The 17,899-nt window shown below is 34.4% G+C and overlaps 1 protein-coding gene across 3 annotated transcripts in view; it reads left to right on the top strand.

The window, feature by feature from the left end:
* Positions 1-17,899, top strand: part of RPTOR (regulatory associated protein of MTOR complex 1) — a 551,396-nt gene that overhangs the window by 330,148 nt on the left and 203,349 nt on the right. For all 3 annotated transcript variants that reach the window (XM_051995401.1, XM_051995400.1, XM_051995399.1), the window contains exons 11-13: positions 9,803-9,904; positions 15,660-15,743; positions 17,744-17,854. In XM_051995401.1, coding sequence (XP_051851361.1) covers positions 9,803-9,904; positions 15,660-15,743; positions 17,744-17,854 — 297 coding nt within the window. The remainder of the gene's footprint in view (positions 1-9,802; positions 9,905-15,659; positions 15,744-17,743; positions 17,855-17,899) is intronic.

The raw sequence follows: 17,899 nt of genomic DNA, 5'->3' as shown, positions 1-17,899 counted from the left end.
AGATGGCCAAACAGAATTGGACACAAGTCTTCATGACAAAGGAAAAGAGAAGGCAACATTTGTTATTTGACTTGCCAAAGTCATTTTCTTTCTTTCTTTTTTTTGTAACTGATATTATTTTGTGTGTTTTTTTCAATAAGTTTTTATTGATATCTTCTGTTTTTTACATCATCATAGCTATCTTCACCATTCTTGCCACTATCTAAAAGCCATCCCATATGACAATTTTTTTTATTTTTATTTTTTAATATTTTTTATTATAGCTTTTTATTTACAAAATATATGCATGGGTAATTTTTCAGCATTGACAATTGCAAAGCCTTTTGTTCCAACCTTTCCCCTCCTTTCCTCCACCCCTTCCACCAGATGGCAGGTTGACCAATACATGTTAAATATGTTAAAGTATAAAATAAATAATATATATATATACATATACATATACACATACATATATGTACCTACATGTCCAAACAGTTATTTTGCTGTACAAAAAGAATTGGACTTTGAAATATTGTACAATTACCCTATGAAGGAAATCAAAAATGCAGGTGGACAAAAATAGAGGAATTGGGAATTCTATGTAGTGGTTCAGTCATCTCCCAGAGTTCTTTTGCTGCATGTAGCTGCTTCAATTCATTACTGCTCTATTGAAACTGATTTGGTTCATCTCATTGTTGAAGAGGGCCACGTCCATCAGAATTGATTATCATATAGTATTGTTGTTGAAATATATAATGATCTCCTGGTCCTGCTTAGCATCAGTTCATGTAAGCATATGACAATATTTTTAAAGGTAAAAAAAAAGAAAAAAAATTAAATAAGCAAAATTGACCGATACATTTTTAAAAATCCAAAAATATGTGCAATGCTTAATACCTGTAGGCCACCCACTTCCTTGAAGAGTTGTTGTGGTGTTCTCTTCTTTTATATAATATAATCATTCTCTCTGTGAGCAGGTTTCTTGGGGAGGTTTTCTGAAGCAGCCTTAGTTTCAGTTCAAAGTAATAATCACTCCAAAGGCAGCCAGCTGATAAAATCCAAACGTTTATTTTCTCCTTCCAAGTCTTGTCTCTTTCCTTGGGCCCAGTTAGCTTTCTTAAAGGCCTCTCCCAAATCCCCAGTTCTGCCCAATTGCAGTCTCTAGTTTATCAGTCTCCTTAACTGAACTCACTTGAGCTTTCTTTGGTTCCGAGAGCTCTCATTGCTAATCTTTAGCAATGCTTCTCTAGCATTGCTTCTCTGCAGCTTCTGCTTCTAGCTCAACTCCGACTCCTGGTAATCATCCGAACTGACTGCCTTACTAAAGCTCTAAGAGCTTCTTATATATGATCTCTTAAAGGTGTGAACCCAAAGGTTAACTCCTCCTCTGAGAGAGTGGGATTGTGGTTTTCTGACTTGTGAATCTCCCGAACTTGTGAACTCCAATGTGTAAGCTAATGTGTGAACTCTCAAAGGTGTGAGCTCTAATGTGCGAATTCTCCCAAAGGTGTAAGCATTGTTTCTATCAATATTAGTGACTTAACACCTTGTAAGAATTTGCTCTAATGTATGAACCAATAAGCATTGTATCAATTCCATTGAGTTAACACTAGGATTTTAACAAGTTGTAATGAATATATTTCCTTAAATCCCTTCATTTGAATCATGTTTGATCTTTAAGGGTATAGTTCAGGGAAGATTAGTTCTTCTGAGGTGAGAACTGTCAATTCCTTTTCAGAGTTACCCATCTACCTTTGGTATCCAGTTGATCCACCTAACTCTTGCCTGTGACAGACAGGCTCTATGAAGCTATAGCATTCTCAGTGGCCACACCCTAGTAAACCATTTTGGCAGACAGGCAAAATCATGTCAAAAGTAACCAAGGGGTCGCCAACCCTTTCGTGAGTTAGGAGGTGTCCACCCCAAGCATGTGAAGACATTTTGGTCCAATTGCCATGAAGGCAGCTGTAGCTGTAGAGCACTTAGAGCTTGGTGGTACCAAGGCCATCACCAGTGGTCTTGACTCTGTCCTACTACTACTGTGATGACTTGGGAAGAGAGAGGGAGGTCTACAACTTCATGAAACTCTGCCTCACTTAAATCCAATTTACACATGAATCAAAAGACATCAACCCATACTATTTTACCATTTCTACCTATCTCAGAGTTCTATGGTGATGGGCATGTGACAAAGCAGCAGGTGCAGGTACATTGAGAGTTGTAGTCACAGCCCTGCACAGAGGCAGCCCAGGTCTTAGGGTCATCTTCTCAATGGAGGCAGCAATGGGAATCGACAGTTACCTGGATATCTGAGTGGTCTTAAGGATCACATGGCTTACCTTTTATTGTAAGGATGAGACTAGAAAAGGTGCCCTAAAAATTGTTTGCTTATCCAATCCGGGCCTGATTACCATAGCATTTGGGGAGTCCCACTGGCAGTCTTACTCCCTCCACCAAAAAAAAAAAGACAAAAACTTGGGCAAAATTGATTCTGCTCACCATCTGCACATGGAATGTGTTGCACATTTATAAATAACACAAAATCCAATAAATTGGAAAGATGAACAGCTCTTGCTGCAAGAGAATTTGGTAGGTATTGCATTCAAATAGAAAGTAAAACAAGGTTGGCAAGTGAAATCTAGCTTACGGAAGTTGGACTTAGATATCCATTTTTCAGGGGGGGCTGCAGTGAAAGTTAGCGCTATGAAGCTGGTGTGGGTTTTGGAATCAAAATTAATCCAGTCAACAAACTTGTATGTCTGCCAAAAAGGAGTAAACAACAGGCTTGTGAGAATGAGATGGTTACTTGCAGGAACACCACCAATCACCCTCATCAGTGCCTTTGTTCTCACTATGTGAATCCTGCTGAGGTCAAAGAAAAATTTTATGACGATGTGAAGACTCTTGTCACCAGCATGCTAAAGGAGGATGAACATGTAATTCTCGGTGATTTTAATGCTGTAATAGGCTGAAATTATTCAACATGGTAGGGAATCTTCGGAGAAATGGAATTGGAAACAGCAACAGAAGTGGTTTCTCGATACTAAATATTTGTGCATTTCGTGACCTCATCACCAACATTGTATTCTGTTTATGTAAATGCAATAATACTTCATGGATGTAAATGCAATAAAACTTCATTGGCATTTAATAAGCTATGTGACTGTAAGGAAAAGAAACAGATATGATGTGAAAATGACAAAGACAGTGTGTGGTACAGAGTGCTAGACCAATAATAGACTTATCCTCTCCACACTGAATATTCTCATTCAACAAAAGCTGTGCCCCTGAGGCAAAAACACTACTAGAAAAATTAATGTTAGCAGATTAGAACAATTTTCTGACAAGGAACAATTTATTTCCAATTTATATTGCTAGGGTTTATGGAATATTATGTCAAAATTTGGTTGCCCAGAAATGGCTATTAGTATTGTATATCAGCTTTTACAATGCCATGCTTACTCAGGTTCTGGATAATGGATGCTGTTCTTGCACTTTCCCAGTGACCAATAAAGTGAAACAAGGCTATGTACTTGCTCTCATGCTTTTCAGCATGATATTTTCAGCCATGTTGTCAAATGCCTTGTGTGAGGACAAATATGGCAACTAATGATCAGTTCTTCATTTTGGAAAGATTATCAGCCAAAACTAAAGTGGAGGGGAGCGTTGGTGCATGATTTTTTGTTTGCAAATGATTCTGCATTCAACATAGCCTCTAAAGCAGAGATGCAACAAAGTATGGATCAATTCTCTGTTCTTTGTGCCTAATTTTGATGGAACACCAAGAAAATAGAAGTGCTCCATCAGCTAGCACCACACAGTCAATTATAGCAAGTGGAGAAGTTTTGAATGCTGTGGATAAGTTCACTTACTGACATGTTAGGGAGGCTCCAAAAAAAGTATGGGAGAGAAGAGGTTTTAGATTCCGACTCCCAGACTGAAGCTCTACAGAACCATTGTTCTAACCTCATTTTTGTATCCTATAAAACCTGACAATATTCAAGTGCCAGGAAACTGAATTGCTTTTGTCTTAGAAATATTTTGAAGATCATCTGGCAGGATAATACACCAGACACAGAGGTCCTTTCACGAACTAAACTGCCAAGCACTCCAACTACTGAAGAGAATATAATATAACTCTGTTGGACTGGTCACATTATTCAAATGTCAAATAAACACTTGCCAAAAAGACTATTTTATGGAGAACTTACAAAGGGCAAGCACTCACATGGTGATCAGAAAAGCAATCCAAAGATACTCCCAAAGTTTCTCAAGAACTTTGGAAAACTTTAGAATTGATTGTGTGACATGGGAGACACTGGCACAGGACTGCCCACCATGGCATGCACTTATCAAAGAGAAGGTGCTATACTCTATATGCAAAGCAGAATTAAAATAGCTCAAGAGAAATGTGAGATGTGCAAATTTAGAGAATCCTCTCCAGATGTTCACGTGGACTCTTTATGCCCTACCTTGTGGTAGCTTTCTGAGTTCATATTGGTCTCAACCAGCCATAGTTGGACACAATGTAACTTGACTAACATAATGATGCCATCTCAGTCCTCTTTGAGAACAAAGGACAACAACCAACCAACCAGTCTTTATAAGTTTGCTAATTCACGTTTTTTTAATCTGTGTTGTTGTCATTATTGTACATAATGTACATGTAGTGTTCGGGCTAGCTTTTTGGAGGATTTCAGGACCAGCCTTGGAGTGCAGGAGGCATGAGAGCCACAATCAGGCTGGTCAAAGATAGAATGTCCATCCTCCAGTCCTTCTTAGCCCTTATATACCTTATTGTAATTACATCATAACAGGGTACTAATTATATGTGAACTTAGGGAACCATTACATCACCATACTAAGTACTAAATATATCCCATCAATTTACTGAGTTAACACCTTGTTTCAAGTATATTTTTCCAGAGTTCCAGCCCTCTATATCTGCTTACCTCACTTTGCATTGGTTCCTCTAGGTCTTTTCATTCTTATGTCTAGTCATCAAATATGTCCTTTCTTAAAGTAATTTTTCATTACATTCAAATACCACAGTTTATTTGGACATTCCCCAATCAATGGATATCCCACTTCATTTCCACTTTACTATCATAAAAAGTGTCTGTGATGGCTTTCTTTTAATCTATTGATTCCTTGGGATATAATCCCAATATTAATAGTACAAAGTATATAGACGTATTAATCAATTTATTTCCATAATTCCAAATTGCTTTCCAAAATGACAATACCATTTTACAGCTCTACCAATAATGTATTAGTATGCTTGTTATTCTACCAACTTTCCAATATTTTTTATCTTTGCCAATTTGATGGATATGAAATGAAATTTTAGATTTGTTGTAATTTGAATTTCTCTAATTATTAGTGAATTGAACATTCTTTCATGTAGTTGTAAATATGTAAATACTTCACAATTCTTACTTTGAAAATTATTTTTTCATGTCCTTTGACTGTTTAATCTGTTTTTGAGAATGGCAATGGCATATGTGTATATATGTATATGTAAGTATGTATATCTGCATAGAAAACTCTTAACAAGGAATTTGATTCAAAATTTTCCTTTTCCCATTCAACTACTTCCCTTCTTATGCTAGGTTTATTAGTTTGGAACAGACACTTTTCAATTTCATGTAAAGTTACTTGATTAGTAAGTAATATATTATTGTTATATATTACAAAGTGGTTACAATGATTAAACTTTATATTTTATGAGTGCCTCTGTTGTTTAGTTTAGACTGTATGTCCACCCAGAGAAGGAATTGATTGTGTCTGAATACAAATGGAAACATTCTCTATTTCTCTATCTCTCTTTTAACTTAATTTTTCTTGAGGGTTTTTATTTTCATTAGGGTGTAAGATCTATGTTTTCCTTTACAACTTGACTTTTATGGAAATGTTTTGCATAACTTCATGTGATTCTTAATTGTGGGTAGGGATAAGGGAGAGAACCTAGAACTCAAAAATCTTAAAAACAAATGTAAATAAAAAATTGTTTTGAATGTAACTGGGGAGTGATATTAAATAAGTAAGTAAATTTAAATAGGGAAGTGGGGGAAAAACTTGTCCTTCCTACCTAGGACAAGACTAAATAGTACGTCTTTAACTTTAGTGCTCCAATTACCTAAAAGTTTTTTATTTGCATTTTTAAAAAAGACTATCTCCTATGCATAGATGTAAGAGGACTCAATTCTTCTCGTTGCTAAAAATTAAGCAATTCACTTAAGCAGCTAAGCCAGTCTTAGAAATTTTGAATTATATTGAATGTGGATCTTTATCAAATGGACATAGAGGGTGGGAAGAAATATATCTGTACCAACAGAGTGGATGAGTAAGTTACTTTTCTTAGTATTAATAAAAGCTTGCATTTATACAACACCCTGAGGTTTTTGAAACATTTTATTTGTAATGGCTCATTTCATCCAAATAACAACCCTGACAGGAAAATAATATATTGATAAAAAAAATATTGTATATATAATGGTACATTTTTAAAATGAGGAAACTAAGACCCTAAGAGATTCTGCTTTCTCTATAGACATTTTACATAGTGATAAAATCAGGTTTCAGACATGAAGTTTTCTTATTCCAAGTCTAGGATTCCTGACTCCTATGCATACTACTTAATACTGAAGAGTAGGTTTAAATATGTATGCCAAGAATCTTGAGCAAATTTTTGTAATCTATATTTAAATATTCTTCATTTACTTTTTGCTTCTTAGTCACCTTCACTTCTTAAAATTTAATGCATTACACATCATTGAGGTAGCAAGGTATGCATCAAACATGGCAATTCCCTGTCAAGAAAGATATAATCTAATTTGAGTTTTTTAGTTTAGAACTAGTAACTGACATGATAGGGAGAAAGAATTCTGGAAAGATAGTAGAGTAGCTCAGAAAATTCTAATCTTTCCAGATTTCTCCCACAGATTTGCCCCAGACCAAATTAAAAACAAATAGGAGTTGGGGAAGAACTGTGGTCCTCTTGGGACCATCGAAGAAGATTTGAAGAAAGATATAGAGATAGAGATTTGGTCTCTATAAAGTATGAACAGCTCCATGCTATTCCACTCAAATAGCAAGGACTAAAAGAGCAAGTTCTGCTCTGGAGTTATCTGAGTTGGAAGGTAATGTTAGCCCCAGCCACAGGAACTTTTACTTCCCAGACAGAGGACAGATAAGCATAATAAATCTTACATACATGTATATGAATATATGTGTATGATTATATGTATCTATGCTTATGTGTGTCTGTGTGTGTATGTGTGTGTATATATATATATATATATATATATATATATATATATATATATATATATATCCGTGATTGGCTTTAGCCTTCTTGGGGTTAAAGAAAAGGGAAAAAAGAATAAAGTACAAAGTACACAGCAGAGAAAATAATGAAAAGAAAGAAAAAAAAAACCAAGAAAGCAAAGATGGACAGCTTTGAATATACGTTCTATTGTGTAATTTCTTGAAATGATAATTTATTGTAACACATTTTCTTCTCTTACATTCTGCTGTGCACTAGACAATCCTTTCTTTTTCTTTATCTTTTTTTTTCTATTTTGTATTTATATTTTAAATACATTAAAAAAAAAAAAGAACTGGCAACTGAGAATGATTAGACAGTACTCAATAGGTGCTGTGGCTTTCTCTTGTAATAATGATGAAAAAATCTGTTATTTGATTAAATAATGAGTATTACTTGCAAACTGTCTGAATTCTCCCATTTCCCTTCTTTTAACATCTTTGTACAAACAAAAAAAAAAAATTGGGAACAGGAATTCCTTAATACTAGTAAACATTTTTTTTTTTTTTTTTTTGGTACTCCTAGTCCAGAGGAATTGGCTCCTGCATGAGCCAATTGTGTTTGTGGTATTTACCTAAGAACAGGATACTAGCCCTGACACTCAGTTGCAATGACACCAAAAAGAAGCCTGGTCATTCTGGAATATCTGCTTTGGGCAATGTTTTGAGAGACAAAAGGAGCCTCTGTTATGACATGGTTTTGGCATAATTCAAAGTCCAGAGCCTGTTTCATCATTAAAAGATGCTTTTTCTCTCCATGTTAAGCTTCTGTTGAGTCTTTGAAAACAAGACCAACTCTCTCAGTCACACTGAGCTGGGAGAGCTTTTTCTTCCTTTGCCAGTTTTAGTTCCCTTGTTGAAGATAACAATCTTCTTCCTCTTTTATATATCCATATACAGGACCCAGCAGACATTACTAGCAAAGGGAGCAGCATGTAAAAATCCATAGACCAAGACTGATTTTTAAATGAAGGTAGAAAGGGAGATTTAATTATGTTAATATACCTGAAGAAAAACCAGTCTGCTAGTTTTCTTTTAACTTATATTTACTTACCGAATTTCTTTTTTAAAAATAATTTATGAGTATCTTATATTCATATAAGTATGAAAAACATTGCCTTTCCTTAATCATAAATTGCCTTTCAAGTATAATTAACCATATTTTGGCTAACTCTCCATCAGAATTAATCCCTAATTTTTTTTTTTTATACCGACACCTTTTTTCATTTATCATCTTTCATTTTTTCTGGGGTTTTTTTCTTTTTTTTTTACATTACCTTCATTTCCAAATGCATCACTCTTCTCCTAACCAGAGAGCCATTTCTTACAACAAAGAAATTGAAAAAGAAGCAGTTCACAAAACTAACCAGCACACCACCTAAATCTGATATCTGCACTGTTCTCCTTTGCAAAGAAGGTGATATATCTTGCTGTTATTTCTATGCCACCAGGCTGGGTCATTATAATCTATTTTTTTTTCTTGTTATTTCCATTAATACAATCGAAAACCATGTATATTGTTTTCCGTATTCTGCTAACTTCACTCACCACCAATTCATTCATATCAGTCTTTCCAATTTCCCTTAATTTCTTCATATTCATTCTTTCTCACAGCATCGTACAACTCCATTACATTGTTAAATCACTATTTAGCCATTCCTCAGTCTTTGGGCATCTCTCTTTTTTTTTTCAGCTCTTTGAAACCACCAAAAAAAGTATATAGGACTTTCTTTCCTAATGAAGCTTTTTTTATATTCAAGAATAATGCTGTTCATACCCTTAAGTTATTCTTTTTAAAATATGAAACAGAATTCTCAATGCTCACTTTATTCCAGTAGATCTCTTGGGACCATGACTCCCTAAGCTATGAGTCATACCCTCACATGTTGCCCACAATTTTAGAATTTTAGGGACTGCAAATAGAAATCATTACTATTAACTATTCTAGTTTATATTATCTTTTAGATAAGGTAACTTTATTTTGCCTTTAAAATTATCCACTCCTTCCCTTCTCCCTCTTTCCTCTTCCCCCTATCCCCCAGGAAAGCATTAAAATTCTTTGGCAAAAGAAAAACAGTATGTTTTCCATTCATCTTCTATTGTTTCATTTTGTGCTCAGGAAAGTTAAAAATGTGTATAAGAAAAATTGAACATGTGAGAAAAAAAAATCACTTTGATCTACATGAAGAAATGTTAAGAAAATGACCAACTCTTTTTCCTATATAAAAAGGAAGTATGTTCTCTTATGTCCCACATATTTATTGTCAGTCTTCATCTTTATCAGTTAATACAAGCAGTTGCTGAAAAATTTTTCTGTCCTCTAAGGGAGAAAAAGAATTTTAAAATGCTTATTTGGAAAGATTCATTACCAATATTTCACTGTTCCAATCAAAATGCACTATCTCATTTATATATGAGGTACACATAGAAGTTTAATTAAGTTATTACACATGTAAAAGAAGAACAAACTCACCACTATTTCTGTTTTGTCTCACAGCACAGCCCATTCTTTGCTGAGCAGTTGACTGCATTCCAGGTGTGGCTCACAATGGGAGTAGAGAACAGGAATCCACCAGAACAGCTTCCCATAGTCTTACAGGTAAATTTCTTTTGTTCACACAGCTTGATTGGTCATACCTCATGTAACTAAGGGAAGAAAGAAAAAAAAGAACTCATAGCTCTAAGCTCAGTGGTCTAGTTTTTGTGAAGTGGTGTGAAATATGTGAAACATGTACCTGCTGACTGCAGTACTCTGGGCTAGATAGTATTGGGGTAAATTAATTATATTTATTCCTTCAAGAGTAATTAGAACTAGTTGTTTGTATATTCCTGGAGGCATGGAATTTACCCTACCCCCAATTAAATATGAATTCAAGTTGTCCATTAGTCTGTTCCAAAATATCAAATTTTACCCATCTTTACCTTCCCTGTCACTCCCCCAATTCCTTATCACAATGAGCTTTGAATTGAAAATATGAATATGAAAATAACTCTCTTTTATTGTATCCTAATGGCTGTGTTGCTTCCCCTCCCCCTTCTTTGGCTTTTAAACCATAAACTGCTTTGAACACATGAGGCAAATAGTTCTTGTGAATACTTTCTTTCTCATAAGAAAATGTAAGGTTCAATTTTTTTAAATTCTAAGAGGGAAACAATACCTATTGTCTGTTGGTTGACCATTAACACAGAAACACCCATTCCTGCTGGAGATCTGTCTGCCTCTTTGGCAGAAAGGTATATTTCAGAATTATAGCAGTTTCAAAGAATCCTTCATACATATCTTATATATTTTCCCAAAACTCATACTTATATCCAATCTTTCATTCTGTTTTAATTATTCCTTCTTTCTTTCCTTTCTTTACTTCCTTCCTGCCTTCCTTAATTTCTTCCTTTCTTCGCTTCTTCATTGCTTCCTTCCTTGTAGTAAGGCCATTCTTTGGGCTCTATCTGCACCTATTTTTAGTTTAGGTGCCTAATGGGAAGAGTCCCATCTCTAAAAGGCTTTATATACTTTATATACTAAAAATATAATAATTGCCAGAATAAAATTAGTGCCTTTCTGTAAGTACAGTGATTTGGTTCTTTTACATATTGTAAGACAGAAATTTGTTTTTTATCTTCCTTTCCAAGGATATCTGCTTCACTTCCTTTCTAATAGAAAGAATTGTGCATTCTCTACTAAATGCTACTAATTACAATATAAAGAACAGGACTATCAGTCTTTTTTAGATCAAACATTTGTTTTTCAGTAGTTCTGTATTTAAGAGAACTTTTAAAAAATAGATGAATTTATCTCTTTCCTTACAATGGAAGTTGGCAGGTATTCTCTCTAGTATTCAGTCTATGGTGTGTCATAATATTAACTGGCAACTAAGGATTTTATTCATAATTAATCTTGCAACTCTGAAATTTCATCTGGTACAAGAACCTCCCTCAAGAATCTCCCATGGTAAGACAAGGAAGAGAGAAAAGAAAGGGTCAGTTTAAATGTAGTACAGAAATAAAAGCATTAAATAGAACCATTCATTGATCAGGCAAGAAAGGAGAGAGAGAGAAAGAGAGAGAGAGAGAGAGAGAGAGAGAGAGAGAGAGAGAGAGAGAGAGAGAGCACGCTAACTTATTGCTATGGGTACAAAGATGAAAAATCATTCAATTTCTATAGTCAAGGAACTAACAGTCTATTTAGATTGTTGTGAGCTGACACAATATATATTCAAACAAAGCCGTTTAATGTGATAGGATGTGGAGGAGGGAGAGTGCACGTAACACAAAAAACTTTAAAAAAAAATTTTAAGGAAAGGTCACTTTTAACTGTTCAGAATATGGAAAACTTTTACATATGAAAAAGATTTCAAGAGGTAAGATTGAGAAGAAAACCTTTGGCATGCAGGTGTATATCAGAGTTATGGTGGTTGAAGAGAATCCATTCTGGGCCTTGTAAACAGTTACCATGAATCAAAGTAGTTTGATTTGGACATTAATTGTATAAAGGGGAGTAATATGAAATGAAATGGAATGGATGATTGGAGCCAGACTATGGAAATTTTTAATATTTTTGTGTTCTCTCTTCATAGAACACAATGTGATTATGTATATAATTATGTCCTTGAGATCAGGCATTTCTTACTTGTATTTGTGTCACTTGTACCTAACCCTTGGTAATTGTTATTTGAATAAATAAATTCTAAGAGAAGAAAAGGGAGAGGATCCAAGGAAGCTGAGAAACATTGTTCAATTTCTCTTGAATCTCTATTTACAAATTTCCATCACAGAAAACTATACCTTTTTATCCAGAAACAGCACAATAATCTTCTAGTTATTCTTGATACTATTGTGTAGTAAACCAGAACCTTTACGTCATAAGGACAGGATGCCACACAAGTTAAACTTGATTCTTCTAGGGACCAAACCTAGAGAATCCTTATGTAAATAATTTTTTATTGACTTGTTTTAAAATGTTCCATTTACAATCCACACTCCCTCAGGGAAGAAGACCTAACGGAGCCAATATCTTGTTGCCAAAATAAAGAAAAAAAACTCCCTTGTAAAATATAAGAAATGGGTTTATTGGTTGGTTTGTTTTCAGTGCAATTCTAACTAGCATAAACAGAAAATTCTTAATTTTTGCTAAAGGCTTTCCTTCTAGTTCTTTACCAGTACAAATGGATAATATTAATATATATTCCATTTAGAAATTGGGCAAGACAAAATACACAGAAGTACTTTTTTTATTTGTTGCTATTCCGTAATAATATAGCTGGTGTCTCATTGACATGTTTTTTCCCCTACCTTGCATTATTCGAAAAGCTTTATTATAATGCCAAAGCCTAGACCCTATAATCCATAAATTGTCCAACTGTACTTTGGCAGTTCTTTAAATATTGCGCAACAGAAACTTTAATTCAGAGACTTGTTCACTTTTAACAGTTTGCTTTTCTTTTCATATGAATGGACAAAATTTCTTTTACCTCACCTCCAAAGGCAGAAGTTGATGGGTGTCCTGGGTTAGTCAGCAGCTTTAAAATGTATCTTTTTAATGTGCAGTTGCTTCACTGTCCCTCAAATTAAAATTATCATTTTGCCCTGTTGGTCAATAGTGTCTTCAGAAGTAGAGTTTCCACACCCCTTGCTTAGGAATTTCAAAGACTTTTGGTACAATATATATCTGTTCAAGAACCTCTTCTATGAAGTCAGCCAAAATGGAAATCTAGCTACTCATTTAAAACCTCCAGTTAGGGGAGAAGTACCTTCAAACATAATTATTCCTCCCTTCTGTGATCTGTTCTGGTTTTAGATGGTTCTGATTTAGGGGATTTTATTCTTTGTAATTGTTTCTCTACAACTTCCATTCATTGCTCAGTAATCAAACAGAATACTTCTAGTATTCTAAGACTTTCAAATACTTGAAATAGATTATATAGTGTTCTTCTCTGATTTAAACATCTCCACTTCCTTCAATCAATCCTTTTATCTATTAGTCTCCAACCTCTTTTCTCCTTTAGCCTCTGGAAACTATCAAGCATATCAATGTCCATCTTAAGTTATTCCTTTAAAAAAAAATTCCTTCTAATAATCCCCAGTTATACATACCCTGACCATGGAATAATGTAGTAAAGCCCTCAGTTCCCTTACTCTAGATACTTGCCTCCAAATGTTACCAAGATAATTATAGGATTCTTCCCTTTCGCCAATAAAAATTAATAAAAAATTAAGTTCAAGAGAGCTTAATTTAAGAGAAAGGAATAGTCTCACTTTGTTACTTGTATCCCTATTGACTATGCTTAATAAATAATTGTTGGTTGATTAGCTTTGGCCACTATAGCATATGATTGACTTACTTTGAATTAATATTTCACTAAATCTTCCAATTCCTTTTTCATGTGAACTGTTGTTAAGATACTTTTCCCTTATGCAATGTTATGGGTTCTTTTAAAGTCAAATGTAGGGGGAAAAAATTACATTTATCCACATTAAAAATAATTTTGATGTTCATTGATAATATTTGTTTGTATATCAATTGGTGTTTTTGGAGGTTTATTATATGTCATATCTATAGAGTTGTCCTCTAACTACAGAACAAAACTACAAATTACTTCTCATTTTTATATGCTCTTCAATTTTGATGAAGCAGTACCCAAGGGTTTCAGATACTGTCCTAATTTGTTTCAAGTGTAATATTTATGAAGGAGTCACAGAAATGAGGAAGATAAATAGAAATAGAAAGAACTGATAAAGGAAAGAAATTTGTCTCCTATATAACTTAATATACTAAAAACCCACTTTAATTAAAAATTTGTAGTTGATAAAAATAAATATAACTATTTCATGAAGATGGCTTAAGTCAGTTTTATTTACAAAATTGTATTTGCTTTTGTTAATTTATAACATTAATGAAACTAAGTAATATAAATTTAAAGCTGGAATATTGTTCTGCTATCTACTACTTAATTCTGATAGGGTCCTTCTAGTTCCTATCTCCAATGTGTTGTCATTTCAGTCTGGTATTCCTTAATGAATCACTGCCATAGACAAATATGGCTTTAATTTGAATTGTCAGACAGGCTTATATCTGTTCTTTACTTTAGATTGCCAGAGGAAAAAGTTAGTGGAATAACTCATCAAATCACTAGTGTGGAATTTTTTGAATTCTGCACCAAGATTGACTTAGAAATATATTACAGAAACAACAAAAGATTTTGAATGCTACCATTAGATCTACAACTCCTAGAGAGTCAAGTAACTAAGAGAGTTCTATCTATTTAGACTATATGTTTAATGGGATCATAAGAGTTATCTAGTTTATCTCTTTCTTTTCCAGTTTCACCGATTCTAAATCAAGTACTCTTTTCTAATACTCTATACTGCTTCTTCTGTTGATTGTTCAATAAACAGAAAGGATACTCTCCATTAAGAAATTTGGTGTAATTATTTTTGTAGTGATTTTTTCCTTGTGAATTAGCTTTCTTGTTTATTTTTTAAATGCTATTGGAATCTTCTTTTGGATATTTTTTATCGCTTAGTTCTGCTTTTTATATGTTTTATCTCATTAGATCTTCACAATAATGCTATGAAGTAATTATATTATCCCCATCTTACAAATGAGGAAACAGTATCCATCAGTTGTAGTCCTCCTATCTTAAAAACCAGATCTCTAATATCCCAAGCTGCCTCTGTAAGCTGGCACTTCACTGTTGTAAACAAAGTTTTGATGATGAGTATTGTTAGATTTATCTCTTCTTTTTTCAAGTGCTTTTATAATTCTTTGGCAAGGAAAATAAAGTTCTCTTATTTAGAGTTCTTTAAGAAGTAGGATGAATGAGAGAAATATTACTGGTCTTGGAGTTCATCATGTATAAAATTTGATGTATTTGAATTGCTGTGCTACTACTGCTGTGATTGGGCCCTCCCACTTGCTCAAACTTGGGAAATCAGGAGATGCCCTTACCCATTGTCACCTGAAGACTTTTAAATCCATGTTAGTCAAAATATTAGGATGTTACAATAAATTGTAGCAGTCTTGAATAAAAACATTAGTCCAAAATATTTCTGAGAGATAAATTACATATCTTTTTAAATTTTGAGCTGCAAGAAATGCAAATTTTAGTCAACATATAGTACAGCTATGAATTGTACATGAGTGGGATGGAAAGTAACAGGATAAGCTGTACATTTGGGAAAAGTGGCTGGGATCCAGAGGAGATGAGTGAAATTCCCTTTCTCATCTATCAAAATCATTAGTGATTTAAAACTCCTGCCTTTATTACTCAGGTACTTATTTAGGAATAGGGGGTCTTTTTTTAGGGTTTGGACTTATAAGGTTTTGCAATAATATTTCTTTCTTCCTCTTTCTGTAGGTGCTGTTAAGCCAAGTTCATCGGTTGAGAGCTCTCGACTTACTGGGAAGGTTTTTAGACTTGGGCCCCTGGGCAGTGAGCCTGGTGTGTACTTGTTGCATTAGCTCACAGAAGGGAAAAGAACCTTTCAAATGAGTTGATATGTAGACTGTGTATAATAAGTCATTCTTACATGAAGGGAATGGGGAAATCTTTTGTGAGCTTATTGAATGTCTCAAAACTGACCACAGCCTTATATCCCTAAGTTCAATTTCAAATCTGGCTGTATTCAGTAGGATTTGGAAACTGCCAAATGTACTTGAAATGTGTTCTCAGTGGGCCAAAGCAACTACCATTATTCACTTTTTATCCCTCTTCTTCCATCTGAGATTGCACCTACCCATAGCCTTTGCAGAAAAGAAAGTACAGTAACACCTTACTCACTTATCTGGAGGTCCATTATCCGGCAATCTCAGCTATCCGGAACACAGCCAAGAACCCGGAAGTAAGCAAAAAAAGGCCTCTGAGCAACCAAATTAGATATAATAAAGTCCATGAAATATAGCCTAGCACTCTACTCATGGAAGAGCCATTTAGGTGCCTACTCTGAGCCTATTTGCTCTGAATTTAGACCCAGAGTCAAGCTTGGTTGTCTGGTTTCACAATCACAGAAAATTAAGGGCAAATTAGGACAGGGGAAGAGGGAGGCACTACTGTAAGAGATAGGCATGTTGACAGGAATAAGAAATGACAGCTTACATCAAGGGAACATAGTACAAAAACATCAAAAGTGGGTAGGATTTCAAATAGTTTATTAGTTTTAGGCCATTTAGTATTAAGTTTCCTTTCCTACATATTTTAACAGTCTCACAAAGCATTCCTATATTATATAACCCAATGTAATCATTGATATTCACAATGATAAATTTAAATCATTGAAGTTAATTATTTTCAATCTTTTCAGTATAAGAAGACAGGGATGTGTGTAATAATGCATTTAAGAAAGATTTCACTCCTAAGTGATTAAACATAAAATTTAGTTTTAAAAAATAAGGGGCCTGCTTTATTTGTATAAGCAAAAAATCCTTCCTTGACATTGTCCAATAAAATAGAAATCCCTATAGGCAAAGATGCATTCTGTGCAAATAGGAATAGCAACACCCCTCCTACCCCACCCCTCAACAATATTACAGTTGGATCTAAGGCTTCAGCTCAGTGTGTCATCTCTCATGGTTGCCAAGTACACTTCTTTTGTGATGGAGGAATGTCTTTGAACTACAAATATCAGGTGTTTGGGGTTTAAAATTTGTTTTGTTTTGTTTTGTTTTGATATTGTTTGATATTGTATCTGTGATAATGTAAGATGACAGCAAAGCCTTACACAATTAAAAATAATGAAACTTCTCACAGAGGTTCTGCAATCCTCCCATTTCCCCTGTGTTTTTTGAATTAAGGGGCTCCCCCACTAGTGGATATCCCACCAAAAATTCTGAGAGGTATCAAGCCATTGCGAGGGCCAACAGCTTTCCCTCGCACCATATTAACTGAGCATCAAGCTCTCATCCCCAAAATATCAGCCTCTCAAGATTGTTCTCAAATATCTGCATGTGTATTATCATGTATAGTTGACAAAATGTGGCAAGAGGCATACCAGAATATTTCACATGCTTATGGAGAATTCCAGAAACACTGTTTGTGAGAGTGTGTATGTAATGTGAGTATACATACCCAAGTGCACTGAGAGCCAACAGCTTTTTTTGAAGATGAAAAGCATCATGTTTTCAGGCACAAAGCTGCATTCATTGTAATGAGGAAAAGGTGCCACTAGATTAATTCTAGATCTCTGCAGACCAGATGAGTCTGTAAATACCTGGCAACTTTAAGGAATTAAATCAGTGATGAATAAAACTGGAGGAAATCCCTCTTTACTGTAAATCAGGGATATTCATTCTAATCATATTTCCCAAATGTGCTGAAAATTATGTTGCATCTGTGTCCCAGAGCTCTGCAGTTCTGCCACCAGTGCCACTTACTTACTTCCTATGTAGAACCTACAGTGAGATCATTGGTAATTTTTAATTTTTTTTTTCCTGTTTTGCCCCTAGGCTCTATCAGTTGGCATCTTCCCATATGTGCTGAAACTGCTACAGAGCTCAGCCAGAGAACTAAGACCACTTCTTGTTTTCATATGGGCCAAAATTCTAGCTGTGGACAGTGTGAGTAATCTCATATTTACTTTATGTATAATGTGTTTTAGTTGA

Source organism: Antechinus flavipes, chromosome 4, assembly GCF_016432865.1.
Source record: "Antechinus flavipes isolate AdamAnt ecotype Samford, QLD, Australia chromosome 4, AdamAnt_v2, whole genome shotgun sequence".
Lineage (NCBI taxonomy): Eukaryota > Metazoa > Chordata > Mammalia > Dasyuromorphia > Dasyuridae > Antechinus > Antechinus flavipes.
The sequence above is the reverse complement of the archived record's forward strand: the minus strand, read 5'-3'. Positions and strand labels throughout refer to the sequence as shown.